We start from the raw sequence: 13634 nt of genomic DNA, 5'->3' as shown, positions 1-13634 counted from the left end.
GCAGCGCTAGAAGCGGCGGCGGATCTTTTCTGGCAGGTGGGTACAGCTATGCAGCTGGGCAATCCAGTGTCTTCCGCGGCGGCACTCTGCGGCGGCGGGTCTTTTCTGGCAGGTGGGTACAGCTATGCAGCTGGGCAATCAGGTGTCTTTACTACGGCGGCTCTTCTGCGGCGGTACGTATAGTCAATGCGATCCTCGTCGCGTAAGTGTTTCTGTCGTTGGCATGTCGCTCGCAGCGACAAGAAAATACAATTCGCGAACGAGCTTCCAGGGCCCGTCTTGAAAGGGAGCTTGTATAATGTGAGGGATCGATCAAGAAAGATTGGATTTGACAAGATACAAGCTATCGAGCTATCTACGTTGTGAGCCCGAACTTATGCTGTGGGCGCCAAGGCGCTAGTCCGATAAGATAAGGATCTTATCGATATGGGGGCCATGGGCCGAGCGAGTCTATGGATCCGTAACAGGTAGAAGAGACCTTAATAGTTAAGGATAGGGCTTGTCTAGCGGCTCTAGAGGAGTTTAGGACGCGTAGTAATAGAAAGAAGCTAAAGACGCAAGTATGGGCTGAAGGAGGTGAGTTAACTTAAAGGCGCTGCGGGCGGTGTAATTAGACTAGGCATAACGTGCGTATGTGTAAGCAAGTCGTAGAAGTAGACTCTAAATAATATCTTAGGTCACATTATTCTATATAGGGCCAAAGTGGGCTATTTGACGCCAGAATGGGGTGGTTTTGATAGGGGCTTGGTAAAAGTGGGCGGCGAAGCCGTGAGGTACGTTACATCTTTTTTTTAATAAACTACTCTAGTTCGCTTAGCAGAGGGTTAGACCTGCGATAATACACTTATGCCAATTCCACTTAGTTGCAGACACTAGGTCATCAACGTTAAGTACTCCCACCCCTAGTTCCGTGAGCTTGAACCATAACATGTCCCTCACACTTATCGGCCAACCAGGAGTATCCCAGTATCTGCTCTGTAACCCCGTCCCTTTCACCATTCCAATCTGGGTCTTCAGAGTCTTCTCTTGCTCCGCGCTCAGTCGATTAAACCAGATCTTGCCGATGGCTTCTTTCAAACTGACACTGGCGTAGTACGAGTTGGTCAAGTCAAAAGTAGTGTTAGTGTTTCCAGAAATCACAGAAAGAAGCGGGGCATCGAAGAAAACAAAGCGATTCGTGGTGTTCGACTGGACTAACTCTAGAGGTGTGTTGCCTGTGCCGACGATAGTGAGCGGTCCACGATACATGTCCTTGCCATCGTAGTACGTAAGCCAGTTCTTATCGCGGAGAGGCTGGAGCTGTGCCATGAGCGTGTGCCAGATTGCATGGCCGTCATTCTTGAAGTCAACCAGCAGAATGACGGAGGCGTCCGAGTCTGCATCGAAAATACCAATTTCTCTTTTATGGACAGATGCCTGGGAGATATTCCGTTTGGTAAAGATCCACGCTATTGGATCGAGGTAAAGAGTTTTCAATGTCCGCAATTGTGTAGTCGTTTCCAAGGAATGGCTCACAAGCAGCTCTCCATTCTCCGCCAGCCATACATCTGCTTCGACGCTTGTACACCCCGCTGCAAGTGCACTATAGAGCGGCACAGATCGCCAGTAATCATTATGTGAATGACATTTCTTGGGCACGATGTCGCGGCTGAAGTCGTCTCGCCAAGTGAGTTCGTGAGCACCATTCGTATCCGGCAGCGTCCAGCTCTCAACGATGTGTTGAAGACCGCTATGATTTGGTGGAGGAGCAAGCTCATGAATGAGGGCGGCAACAAGGAATATGTACACGCTGATTCAAGTTAGTCATTTACACGGGAATGCGAACATAGGATTACCCACAATCCTACGATGATACCAAAGACCGCCAACAAACCAACAACCATCAGAATATACTTGCACCACTGCCATCTCCTCTTTCGTATCGTATGATTCGGATTGCTCAGCCTCGGTAGTCGTAGTCTGCGGAAGGGCACCCCAGCCCCCCAACTTCTCCATCGTTCACGGGCAGATGGCGTAACTGCCAATGGGCTCTCTTCGCTCGATGTACTGGAGGAGTTCCATCCCGTTTCCTCACTTCCCTCGTCACTAAAGTCACCCGTTGCTGACATGTTCGCCTTGCTGAGTGAGCCCATAGTGCCGAGACGACTATAGCAGGAATAGCACTTCTATCGAAGCGAGCATGTAGCAACTCCAGGGAATCCGGGCGATATATCGTTAGGTCTTTGAAGCCGACGGCTATTCGGCTTTCTATGTCTCGGGTTCTTGCATCCCTGACTCCTGGTGCCTCTAGATTATGATACTGAATTTTAGTTGCTCCTGTTTTTTCGGTGACCGAGTTTATATTGCTTCATGTGTCATATAAGTAAGAACGAGGTCTGTCATGGCGGTTGTTTGGAGCTAAATAAGTCTTGTCTTAGGGTGTAGTCCAGTCAAGCAGCAAGAGGATCAGCAATCAAATGCCTCACTGTAAGGGTGCCCCTGTAAGACAAATTGCCCTGCGACCAGGAAGGCTGAATTAGTTTGTGTAAGATTTATGCATGTGTCTGGTAATGAACCGTCGCTTAGAAGGCACCAGCTCTATTTTCACGTGTGGATACTGTACCTGGTATTGCATCTGGCATGGGTACTGCAGATCCTTGCTTGTGACGGTCCACTCCGGATGGAGGATCCAAGCACCGTAACATAGGGATTATAGTGAATTCTACGCCCCCACAAGACATCATATTTTGACCGCGGTGGGACTGTCGCCGAGCAGGGCGTAAATCTGCTTAGGCAGGCTTGTAACACGCGCTTCCGTTCATCCCGAAGGAACTGTCGAAAAGGCTCGCAAGAGCTCTGATCAAAATCATGTGACTGAATTACTTCAGCACTCGCTCCTGGTAGGTAAACTGAAGAACCATGGATTACACAATGTTGACCAGCGTTCCTCCGAGCTTTCGCGACTTTAAATCTCTCCTGGAAAATGAGCTCGCGGTGCATAGGATCGATATACGCATGAAACTTTTGGGCGCCTGGAATCACGGGGCGTTTTAAAGCCCTAGACTCTAGCAATTTATGATTCCTAGAGGATCAAGGCGAAGAATCAACATGCGAGTACGAATGGGTCGGTCAGCAAGTAGAGTCTTGGTTGTTTACCCACCAATGAACGGACTCCCAATACCCAAACGTTGACGTGAAAGCCTACGGCCGTTTGCCTCATGCTCCATGTAATCAGCCGATATCTGAGAGTTGAAAGAAGATAAGAAGGCGTCGGTCTCTCCCAGAATCTCAGCACACAACCATCAGCACTTCAACCATCTACCACCAACATCAAAACCCGAACTCCTCAGTTCCATCATCAATCAACCCCAAGATGTTCTTCAAGTCTCTTATCGCTACCGCCACCGTGGCCTTCTTCGCCGCACAGGCTGCCGCTGCCCCTTCAGCCATGACGGGCACTGAGATGGAGGCGCCCAACAACGATGTCAGGGGCGTCCTCATCGCCCCAGATGCCACCAATGCATGCAACTGCCCCAATAACTGCCGACACAGAGTTGGAGATTCTTGCAAGTTCTACCAGCAGGGCTACGTTGTTACTGCAAGTAAGTGATCTTCTACGCGACCTGTTGTCTAGATTGGTATTAACAAGAATTCGTAGCTTGCCAGCAGGGTGGCGCTAACGGTGCCTTGATCTGCAAGTAGAAGGCGAGTACGGGGTGACAGTTGCCTGTGGGCGATGTGCCATACACGGCTATAACCTGCAGCGGAATTGAGTTAGCATGAATGACGCTCGTTTTGGAGGTAGCAAACCCTCTAGACTCACTATTCATAACAATCACATTCATTTACCACATTTTCTCGTCATGGTGTATCTCCGTCTCTTCGTGATGTCCAGGTAGGCGACCTTGTCTTTTCATGACCTAGAGCGAAGACAATGAGGGAGCATGCCCGTACTTGATGTGATACATTTTCTCCGGAAGCCACAGAAACTACGTACGCTATCATGAGTATCTTCCTTTCCAGATATCAACAATTGTTATTGTTTCGAAAAGCTCTCAATGTCATTCAGGCTGAATTTGAAGGATGCGGCAATGTTTCCACAATTGATCGTTCCATGGTGGAGTGATCTAGCACTTTCAGGCTACCAGTACTAACTATATGAAAACGTGAAGCCCTGTAGGATGGTGTCATATGTGTTGGCTCCACTGCTCATCACGCCTCTATTGGTATTGATTATGTTAAGAACGGAAACATCCTGGATACATACTGTAGGAAAACTCTGGGGTTTGGAGACAGGGATTCAGAAGGAAACTGCTCTTTCATATCGATCTTCTTCTTTCGACCTTTCTCATACCGGAGCGCGAGACCAAGACGCGACATGACACCCTGATACAGTTTGAACAAGCTTCCACAGAACCTTGGAATGGCTTGACGCAGTTCTTGTCTGAAAGCTACTGTGCCGCAGATCAACATGGCTACGGCGCATGTACTAAGCATTTCTGCACTGTGTGGGTCCGCGGAGCACCCCTGTTTACCCCGAGTACCGCTTAACTGCATAGTGGGCGTCATTACGCCCGTACTGCCCTCACGTAGTTTCGGGTATGTACAGCCACTTTTTCCACAACAGTAGCTTGCCATGTATCTGGGATCTGATTGGAGATGATCTGCCTATCAAAAAACTCTCTGACTAACTTCATTGCGGCACTGGTCTACCTGGCTTCACTTTCGCTCCACTTGATTGCTGCAGGGCGTAACGGGGCGTGAAATTGCCAGTCCATGTGCAAGAGCTGGTTTCAAATGGAAGCAACGGGTATATGCAGTTGATACTGAATAAGTCCTTAGGACATGATTATCCTGTCAGCAGTGCAGTGGGTTCCGCTGGACGCCTAAGTCCTGGTTCGTTTCGGTTCCAGATCTTCTGTTACCAATGAACTCTATCAGTCCCATGCCAATGCATTAACATGTGAGATCGGCTTCCGTCGTAAAGACATAAATTCTTCAGTAGAAAGAGCTAAGCATATCTACAGAAACCAAATAACGCAAGTCGGAGCTCACTCGTCGTATGTCGTCATCAGCCGCAGAGACATGGGGTCGTCCATCGTAATCCCCAACAATCTATGAATGATGTATTTATGCGGCGTATGCGGTCCCACATCTGCACGCTGCCGCAGGCTGATCATGGTCTGCGGCCCGCGAGCGCCGTTATCCAATTAGGTACCTAGGTATCACGTTCGCCATGCTGACTCTATTGCTGGTGTCTGCCTTACCTCCAACGTAGAGTAGATAGTATTGGCGTGCGTTTCCAGGGCATGCGGCCCCGCGTCTGAAGGCTGCTGCGGGCTGACGATGGTCTGCAGCCCATGCGCGGTCCACGGCAAGCACATTTCTTGGCATAGAGAAGCAACGGTAAGACTCAGTAATGCGGGAGATTAAGAGATCCCTGCATGTATAGGCGCGCTTGACCCTTGCCAAGGATGCAGGTGCGGTGCACGTTAACTTGCTGAAGGCGTGACAACTCCACCTCATAGTCAGCACTAGCTCGGTAAAATCCTACTGGGGATTACACCAGCCTTGGTCTCGTCTCAACTCAACAGCGAAGAGAATTCCCGGATGAGTCTGTTACTGGGGGTGATAGGACTCCGGGAACTCGCCAGATAGTGAACAGGCCGCGATTGGTAACGTGTCCGTGCACCTCGTGCACGGATTCATCTCGTGCACGCTGAACACCAAACGCGCGTCTCAGCGTCATAACTTCAACGCGCTATAACTTAACAACCATGGCTCTAATTGATGATGCGATTGCAGATTTAGAGTCGCAAGAACCCGGAGAAAAACTTGTATTAGCAGAGTTTACGAGGAAATAGGGTGTCAGCCGCGCAACTCTATCGCGGAGGTGGAGGCGCGTGACAGGGCCTAGGAGTAATAGATACGCTTAGCAGCAAGCTATCAGCCCACAACAAGAGCTAGAGCTTATAAGATATATTAAAACGCTTACAGAGAGAGGCCTTCCTCCTACAAGAGAGATGATTAGGAATTTCTTATTAGAAGTAGCCTATTAGCAGCTCAGCGAGAGCTAGGTTACTCGCTTTATTAACCGACACGAGATCTATCTTATCTTAAAGTAGACTAGCGCCATAGATCGTATGCGCCACCTAGCTAATTCTAAGTTAAAGTATAGACTCTACTTCGAGCTGTTGCATTAAAAGATTACTAAATACTACCTTAAGGCTCAAGATATATACAATATAGATAAGAAGGGCTTCTTAATTAGCTTAATAGGTAGAAGTAAGAGAATATTTAGTAGGCGTTAATAGGAGAAGAAGGAGGTTCAAGTATCTCTCTAGGATAGATCACGCGAGTTTCTAACAGTCCTAGCCTACTACTGCGCTAATAGGAGCTATACGATTAAGTTAGATCGAGGATATTAAGGCAGGAGAACATAATATCTTTGTCTCATTATCTCTAAGAGGCTAGTTAAATAATAACATTAGTCTAGCTTAGCTTAAGTAGGTATTTAATTACTGTATAAAGCAGCGATTAGGGAGATAGAGATTACTTATTCTTAATAGCTATAGATCTTATATTATAATAGAGTTTATTAAGTACTGCGATCGCTATAGGATTCTCCTTATAATCCTTCCTCCCTATTCGACTTACACGCTCTAGCCGCTCGATGTAGTGCTATTTAAGCCACTCTCTTAAGCCTACTCTAACGAGCTTACTAATTATCTCTATAAGGCTTAAGGCCTCGTCCTAATTAAGAAAGGCGACTTCTTCCTACTCTTCTAGAGCGTATAGATATCCTCCTTTATAGAGAACCTTATATTAAAGGCCTTCGAAGCTACTAGGATCTAGCTAAAAGATACTAACGTTATTCTTCGTAGATTTGCTAGCACGCTAGAAGCTAAGAGAAGCTTATCGTTAGGGCTCTCTAATTATAATTAGAGAAAGATAGATTAATTAGTTCGAGCTGCTGTTACTAATAGCTATTAGTATAAGGCAAGAAAGCTACGTTTAAGCGTCCACTATCTCTCTGTTTAGAATAAGCTTTTAAAGCATAAGAATAAGGGTTTAAAGGAGGCTCTTTAACATAAAAAGAAACACAGGAAGAAGTGCAAAGCTCTTAACCTTTAATAGCGCTAGGAGTATTACGGTAGCTTTGTCTTCTAGTCTCCTCGCAAGTTGCGTAAGGCTCGAGCTAGAGAAGCAGTACGGGAGCGAGATGAGACGGAGGAGAAACTCTAAAAAGCATAGGCTAAGAAGCAGCGTAAGGAGGCTTAACTGCAGCGTTAAGTTAAGCTCGAGGAGAAGCGTGTAGAGAGGCAAAGGCTTAAAGAGATAAGGGAGGTTAAGCGAGCTAAGAAAGCAGCTGAACGCGCGCGCAAAGTTGAAGCTTAACACTAGAAAAAATCTATCCAATAAGCTTAACAACATAAGCGTAAAGCCTTACAAGTACTCTTACTAAGTAATAAGCGTTAAAAACGCGTTAGCGCTGCTCACGCTGGTGTTCAAGCTAGAGATAAGCTATCTGCTACTCCAGCCAAAGTCACATCACGTGGCCGCAACGTCAACCTCCCACAAAAATATAGATAGTTCAAGTTAATCGTAAGCATCTAATTACTGCTATACTACGTTTTTATTAATATTAAGCTATTATGTGGCGTTGTACAGCCTCATTTTTGAGATCGCTAAGATAGTGTTCGGCGTGCACGAGATGAATCCGTGTACGAGGTGCACGGACACGTTAAGCAACGACCCCGCATCAGGTCAGTGTAGACGCGGCTCATGATGAAACTTGATTGACTTTTACTCAGGCGGAACCATAGAATCGAGCAGATTTCGTCTAGCTTAGAGTATTTGCCTATATGCTGCGTCGAACAGTCGTTACGATTTGCCTGGGTCGTTCGATTCTCATGATTCCGCAATTCGCCAAATCTTGATGTACAACTCGACCCGACCCGTTCGACTATAGCATTCAGCTATTCTAAGACGCTTCGAATACCAATAGAAACGGAGGCGCATGCCTCTGTGGCATGACTGGGCATTGAGTGCTCGATGGAATACAAATAGTATCGGACCTGGCGTCGACCGTTGCCGCTGCGCTTTCGACTTCACCCAGCTGTTTGGAGAATGCATCTTCAGCATGGCGCCCTTCATGTTGCAGCTCCTAGCGGCCACGGTAAAGACTACCGTTTTGTAGCGTTCATGAGAACAAGTAGCAGCAGCCAGTATGTAAGTGCTGAAACTAGTATATATACTATGTTTTGGTGCTTTTCAATCAACAATTCTACCATTAAGCTGCCTCGATAGCACCTGACAATACCATCAACCATAGCAGCCGCTGCAACTGCCGTAACCGATGCGGCGGTCATGGCTTATCTTTCAATTCGCGAGCAATATCGGTCGATTCGATTATGGTCGGTCCTCGAGGTCTATCTCTTCTTCACACTCATTCTCCATGGCGCTCGCACCCAAACCGCGAGCCTGATCGGCCAGGCCGTATCAACTCTATCCTCACAATCACGAAAACCGCTATCAAACCCACAATTTTTCTTCTGGAAGTTCGCGGAAAGGTTGGACTCCGTGTCGAAGATGCTAAGGTAGTTATTTCTCTGTTGACTTGGCCTCGTGCGCACCGGATACCGCAAAATCCTTACTCTGTCAGAACTCTTCCTACTAACCGATGAGGTTCTATCGGGGGCTATTGGAAACTGATTCGATGAAGCTTGGATGCAATGTAATAATATTGGCACCTCCCAACCGGCACTGTGGTAAGATCAACAAGGCTGATTCGCAAAGTCAGATCTTGTCAAGCCCAAACCGGTTCCACTGCATAACCCCCGGCAAATCCTTGAATGTTATCTGTTGGTGCCGGTGCTACTGAGGATTGTGCTCATCGCCCTGACTTGCTGCTAACCACTGTTGATCAAGCGTTCCCTCTTGCCGGAGAAGGAGCCCGTCGCAGAGATCAGCCAGAACTTTGATAATGGCCTCATGTACACAAGAATTACCATGTTTCGTCTTTCCGATGCTCTGAGCTACTGGTTCTGCATGGCCAAAGCCACAACTCTCGTCCATGGAGCCATTGCTTCAGAGGTGTACCGCAGGCACCATTATTTCAGCATCATAAACACGGACGATTCTACGGCCATGATAATGATGAGAACCGACGTGGAACATGTCGTCATTGGCATGAGAACGATGCACGAGCTTTGGGAAAACGTAGTCAACGTTGGCATTCTTATCTACTCGTTCCAGCAGCAACTTGATTTGCTGTCATCTCTCGCACTGGATGTTGCACTGGAAAAGACTACAGTAAGTTCGAAGATGTGAAGATTCTGGTAAAGCGGTGCAGACTATGCGGCTCTCGCAGTTTTCCTGACATCATCCGCTGGTCGACGCCAGAAGCACTTGATGGGAGCTGTCGGCAGACGAAGCAGTGATAAGACGAACCACATTGACAAGGCACCAGTCGTAACCGCCAGTATGCTCAGATCAATGGAGAGTATCAATATACACGGGATGTCGATTCAATAGGGCGGCGCCATCCAAAAGACGCAACTTGGCCAGCTCGAATCCGCAACCAATTTCCAAGTTTTGTAGATTCTGATGATAAAGCTGTGTAATGTAGGCTTCTTTGGTATGATGTTCAGGCAAAGAGGCGCAAAAATGATGGAATGAACGGCATATATCTCGCAAATCCTCTCGCCAACCTCCACATTCGCTGCAATCTTCGCAGATGCTCGTCTTCTTCTCTATTCTCAACGCTCTTGCCGATCGATTTACCCAGCTTTTCCGATCTAGCCCCACCCTGGTTATCGAACTGGCTTACATCGGGTACCGAATACGGTAGCCTGGCATTGAACCTACTACGATTGAATTTGCTCATGAACAGAGTCCACCCTCGGAAAAAATACAGCATGTATGCTCATTCTGAGATCTGTTAGGTATGGAAATAGACCCAGTAGTAGTAATCTCTTACCTTGGGCGCATTCAGACCTTCCTCCTCGCATCAGGCCGCCGCATGGATGATTTTACATACAGCTTACTGTTGCCGGTTCTTATTTTAGACAATACGCTAACAACGAATACTGAGATGACGATGACGATGACTATAACGATGACGACTTTGTTATACCAACAGCTGCAAGAGCGGCGACACAACAAGGCGTCGCGGTAACTGTGTCGATGGGTGCCACGACCAGGCTGGGCCAGCATACAAAGCTACCGTAGTGCGGGTTTCCAAGTACCTAACCATGTACACAGTGCTGCAGGTAGGCTTCCTTATGTCGTTCTTCATTGGAACGCGCTAAGTCGCAAGCAGCATGGTGGTGCCGGTTGTTGGCTACCTATCTAGGTAGGTGCGTACACGGGCAGCTCGTCGGTACCGTACATATTATTATTATTATTATTATTATTATTCCATTAGAGTCCTTTTTCAGTCAGAGACTATGTAGGACTTTGGCTGAAGGCCGTTCTTTATAGGTTTTTTTTATCTACATGGCTTTCTGGTATGGTTTGCTATTGTGATTTTAGCTTTTCTTCAAAAAATAGCTCGTATTTGTTTGATGCCAGGTGCTAAGCAGCAGTTTAGTGAATAGAAAGAGATCTAGCAACGGGCTCTTATAGTAAAGGAGAGGTGTTACAGTTTTAGTTTTATACAATGTCTCTCTGTGGGTCTTCTAGTAGCTGTCCTAGGTACTACTTTTTTGTTCCTATCCTAGTACTAGTGATGAAAGCTAGAGTTGCTTCTATACCTATGCTAGTGTAGAGTAGTAGTGGTAGGGTGACTAGGCGCTGTTTAATTAGTTATAGGAGCGTTCTCGTTGTTCTTTATATAGGTAGCATTAGAGTAGCAGGTGTTCTAGCGTTTAGGTATTTCGGTAGCTATAGAGATTAGAGTCTCGTTTCTTGAATCTCTTTAGGTAGGAGTTAAAGTATCCGTGTCCTAGCTTAAGAGAGTAGAAAGCGCTAGAGATTACTCTTTTAGTGTTTAGTAGCATTTAGATGATTTTTCTAATCTTAAGAGGGAATTTTGTTGAGTAGGTAGCTTTATTTAGAGTAGTTGCTCTTTCTTTGTATTTCTAGTACTCTTAGCGTTGTTTAGTTTGTTATATCCTTTTAATTATCGTGCCTAGGTAGGTAGTCCTCTTTATTGTTGTTCTAGAGTCCTCTTTAGTTGCTTCTTTTACTAGGTAGTCTACTCTTTCGTTTCTAACTATATCTGTATGTCTAGGTGCCTAGAGTAGGTAGATATTTGCTTATTCTCGTTAGATTATTTTTGCTGCTTTTAGATACTAGAGTTGCTATTATTGTCCTAGGTTATCTAATAGGGTTTTAAGCCTATAGATTGCTGCTTAGTTATCTGTGTATACCTTGAATTCCTAGTTAGTTGTAGCGTTCTTTGCTGCGTATTTAAATGCTTATGTAACCCCTTCTAGTTCGCCGTTATAGACTAGCTAGTATTATCTAATATTAACTATTTCTAAGTAGATATCTTTCTAGGTTAAGTTATAGACTACTATCCTAACTCCTATTCCTTTTTCTTCTTGTGTTTGCGAGGCGTCTAAGTATACTATTATGTAATTGTCTAGCCTTATTTTAATATAAGCTTAGTATGTATTTGCCTCCTCTTCTTTAGACTTTTAAGAGACTTTTACGGTATAGTTTAGAGTATCCTATAGTCTAAACTAGTATAGGATAGTCTGCTCTATGTCTCTTTTGTTATTTTTAGGAATTAAGTTAGTAATAGTTTGTAGCTGTCTGTGCTAGTTTAGTTTCTTTAAGCGTTAGAGATTAGTTAAGTAGATCTAAGTTATTACCTTTCCAATTAGATAGGTGTTAGCTAGCAGGTTTGCTTTACTTGCGTAGTTCTAGATAGTTAAGTTAAGCCTGATTACTAGTAGTATCTTTATAGCGTAGGGTTGGTTTTGCTAGTATATTTGTGCTCTGTAGTCTAACACGCTAGTTACACATGCTAAGTATAGCTGTCTAATAGCGTGTGTTGATAGGCCAAGTTTAATGTTTACTGGTCTTTCTAGCCTATAGAAAGCTTGTTGTGATGGGCTAGACCCATGTATGCCTACTTGTAGGCTGAGAGAGAGAAGCGCAGTCATGCCTCCTACATAAATATCAACTACGCAAGCTGAATCGGGTTGATTCAACTTGTGCATGCCTTTTGCGCACGCGTGGTGCATGTAGTTGTGCCGCTAGTCTTATAGACTCACGCCCGTTATACTTGTCTAGCTTGGCTTACACGTATAGACACATATGATTTAAATAACAGACGGTTGTCTAGATAGATAACTAGCCACTTAACAGTGTCTTTGTGTTTTACCTAGCTGTTATTTAGGAGTATAAGGGCTCTTTCTATCCTCTCCTTCTTAGCGGTGAAGTAGATTAGCTCTGTTTTGGATGTGTCGAAGATAATGTCTAGCTGCTCTCCCTTAGCAAAGAGTGTAGCTATCTTTTTTTATAGTACTCTCGTACTTTTCTTTAGAGAGGTTAATAAGGTAGTAAGAGTTAGGTCTTAATTGTGATGGGCTGGAGCCCAGTTGGTGAATCCTCGATGATATCTCGGTCCGAACGACGCTCAGACCATCCGCACTATCCATAGGCAGAAGGTTATTCCAAGCCGCTCTCCGAATAACCTTTAGCACGAGATAGCTTGTAGTTCTCTTCCCCATCGAATACAACTCCAGTATACCTGTGCGATTGCTCCCTGAGTGTAGCTCCTTACAGCGTAGGTATCTTGCGATGTAATGTTTCGCTACTAATCATCGCGGATAACTACGCGTGCCTTACGCTTAAGTAGTCGATAATGCTTATTAAGTTTATAGGTGTATACCTATATATAGTCTAGGATTTATTATCCTATTTACTTAATTTTCATTATAAGAATCTTAATCTATAACTTTATCTAATAATAGCTCGCTAGATAAGACTATTCTATTTCTTTAAATAGCTCTCCTTTTACGTAGTCGTTAAGCTTAGTCTAATATATTAGTAAAGGTAGTAGCTAACTACAATAAGGCTTAAAGCCCTCAGCGAGCATTCTTATAATTATTGCCTTGTTCATTGCTACTCCTCTATATTCTTATGATAGTTGGGATGACACCGATCAGATTCGTTCAAGAGTGGGATCATTGATTGCTCTAAGGATCAGAAAGATCAGACGGCTGGTCCGGTATTTGTACATGATGGATCAGTCCCTTGGCACGGATCCGGAGTCTCAAAGACCCGATCCGATCACGTGATCATCCGACGTCCAACATCAAGTCCATTTCCGCGACAATTCTCTAACCTGTCTAACTTAGGTATCTACTATAAACGCTGCTACCTATAGGATAGCCTTAGGGATTCCTTATTAATCCTTCTTATTTAGCAATGCTCCTACTATTAGCCGCGTAAGCAACGCTGCGAGTAGCGGTATTGCTACAGGTGTTAGGTAGCTGTCCTAAATTTTCCTCCCTTAATAATATCCTAGCTAGTCGCCCTCGCTGTCCTAAGCGAGTGACTCCTCTAGTGGACTATCCTTATAAAAGGTCTCTATCTCTAGTTACTGCGTTAGTGTTAGCAGCTTAATAGTCCTTACGTGTGTCGCGATTTGTTTTAGCGTATTATGTATAAGGTTATCTATTAGGTCTTCTATTTTA

General features: G+C 45.3%; 3 protein-coding genes across 3 annotated transcripts; 2 read left to right on the top strand and 1 right to left on the bottom strand.

Moving 5' to 3' along the window:
• Positions 1–813: 813 nt before the first annotated feature.
• PtrM4_136030 (uncharacterized protein) lies at positions 814–2108 on the bottom strand (the record flags this gene model as incomplete). The annotated part of the gene is made up of 2 exons (XM_001938323.2): positions 814–1789; positions 1840–2108. 2 exons carry the CDS (start codon positions 2106–2108, stop codon positions 814–816), a joined length of 1245 nt encoding a protein of 414 aa, XP_001938358.2.
• Positions 2109–3352: 1244 nt separating this feature from the next.
• Positions 3353–3681, top strand: PtrM4_136020 (uncharacterized protein; the record flags this gene model as incomplete). Its single annotated transcript, XM_001938324.1, has 2 exons — positions 3353–3581; positions 3638–3681. 2 exons carry the CDS (start codon positions 3353–3355, stop codon positions 3679–3681), a joined length of 273 nt encoding a protein of 90 aa, XP_001938359.1.
• A 4712-nt stretch (positions 3682–8393) lies between these two features.
• PtrM4_136010 (uncharacterized protein) lies at positions 8394–9422 on the top strand (the record flags this gene model as incomplete). Its single annotated transcript, XM_066109282.1, has 3 exons — positions 8394–8579; positions 8911–9294; positions 9420–9422. 3 exons carry the CDS (start codon positions 8394–8396, stop codon positions 9420–9422), a joined length of 573 nt encoding a protein of 190 aa, XP_065960204.1.
• Between the last annotated feature and the right edge of the window lie 4212 nt (positions 9423–13634).

Source organism: Pyrenophora tritici-repentis, chromosome 8 (genome assembly GCF_003171515.1).
Source record: "Pyrenophora tritici-repentis strain M4 chromosome 8, whole genome shotgun sequence".
In the NCBI taxonomy this organism is placed as follows: domain Eukaryota; kingdom Fungi; phylum Ascomycota; class Dothideomycetes; order Pleosporales; family Pleosporaceae; genus Pyrenophora; species Pyrenophora tritici-repentis.
The sequence above is the reverse complement of the archived record's forward strand: the minus strand, read 5'-3'. Positions and strand labels throughout refer to the sequence as shown.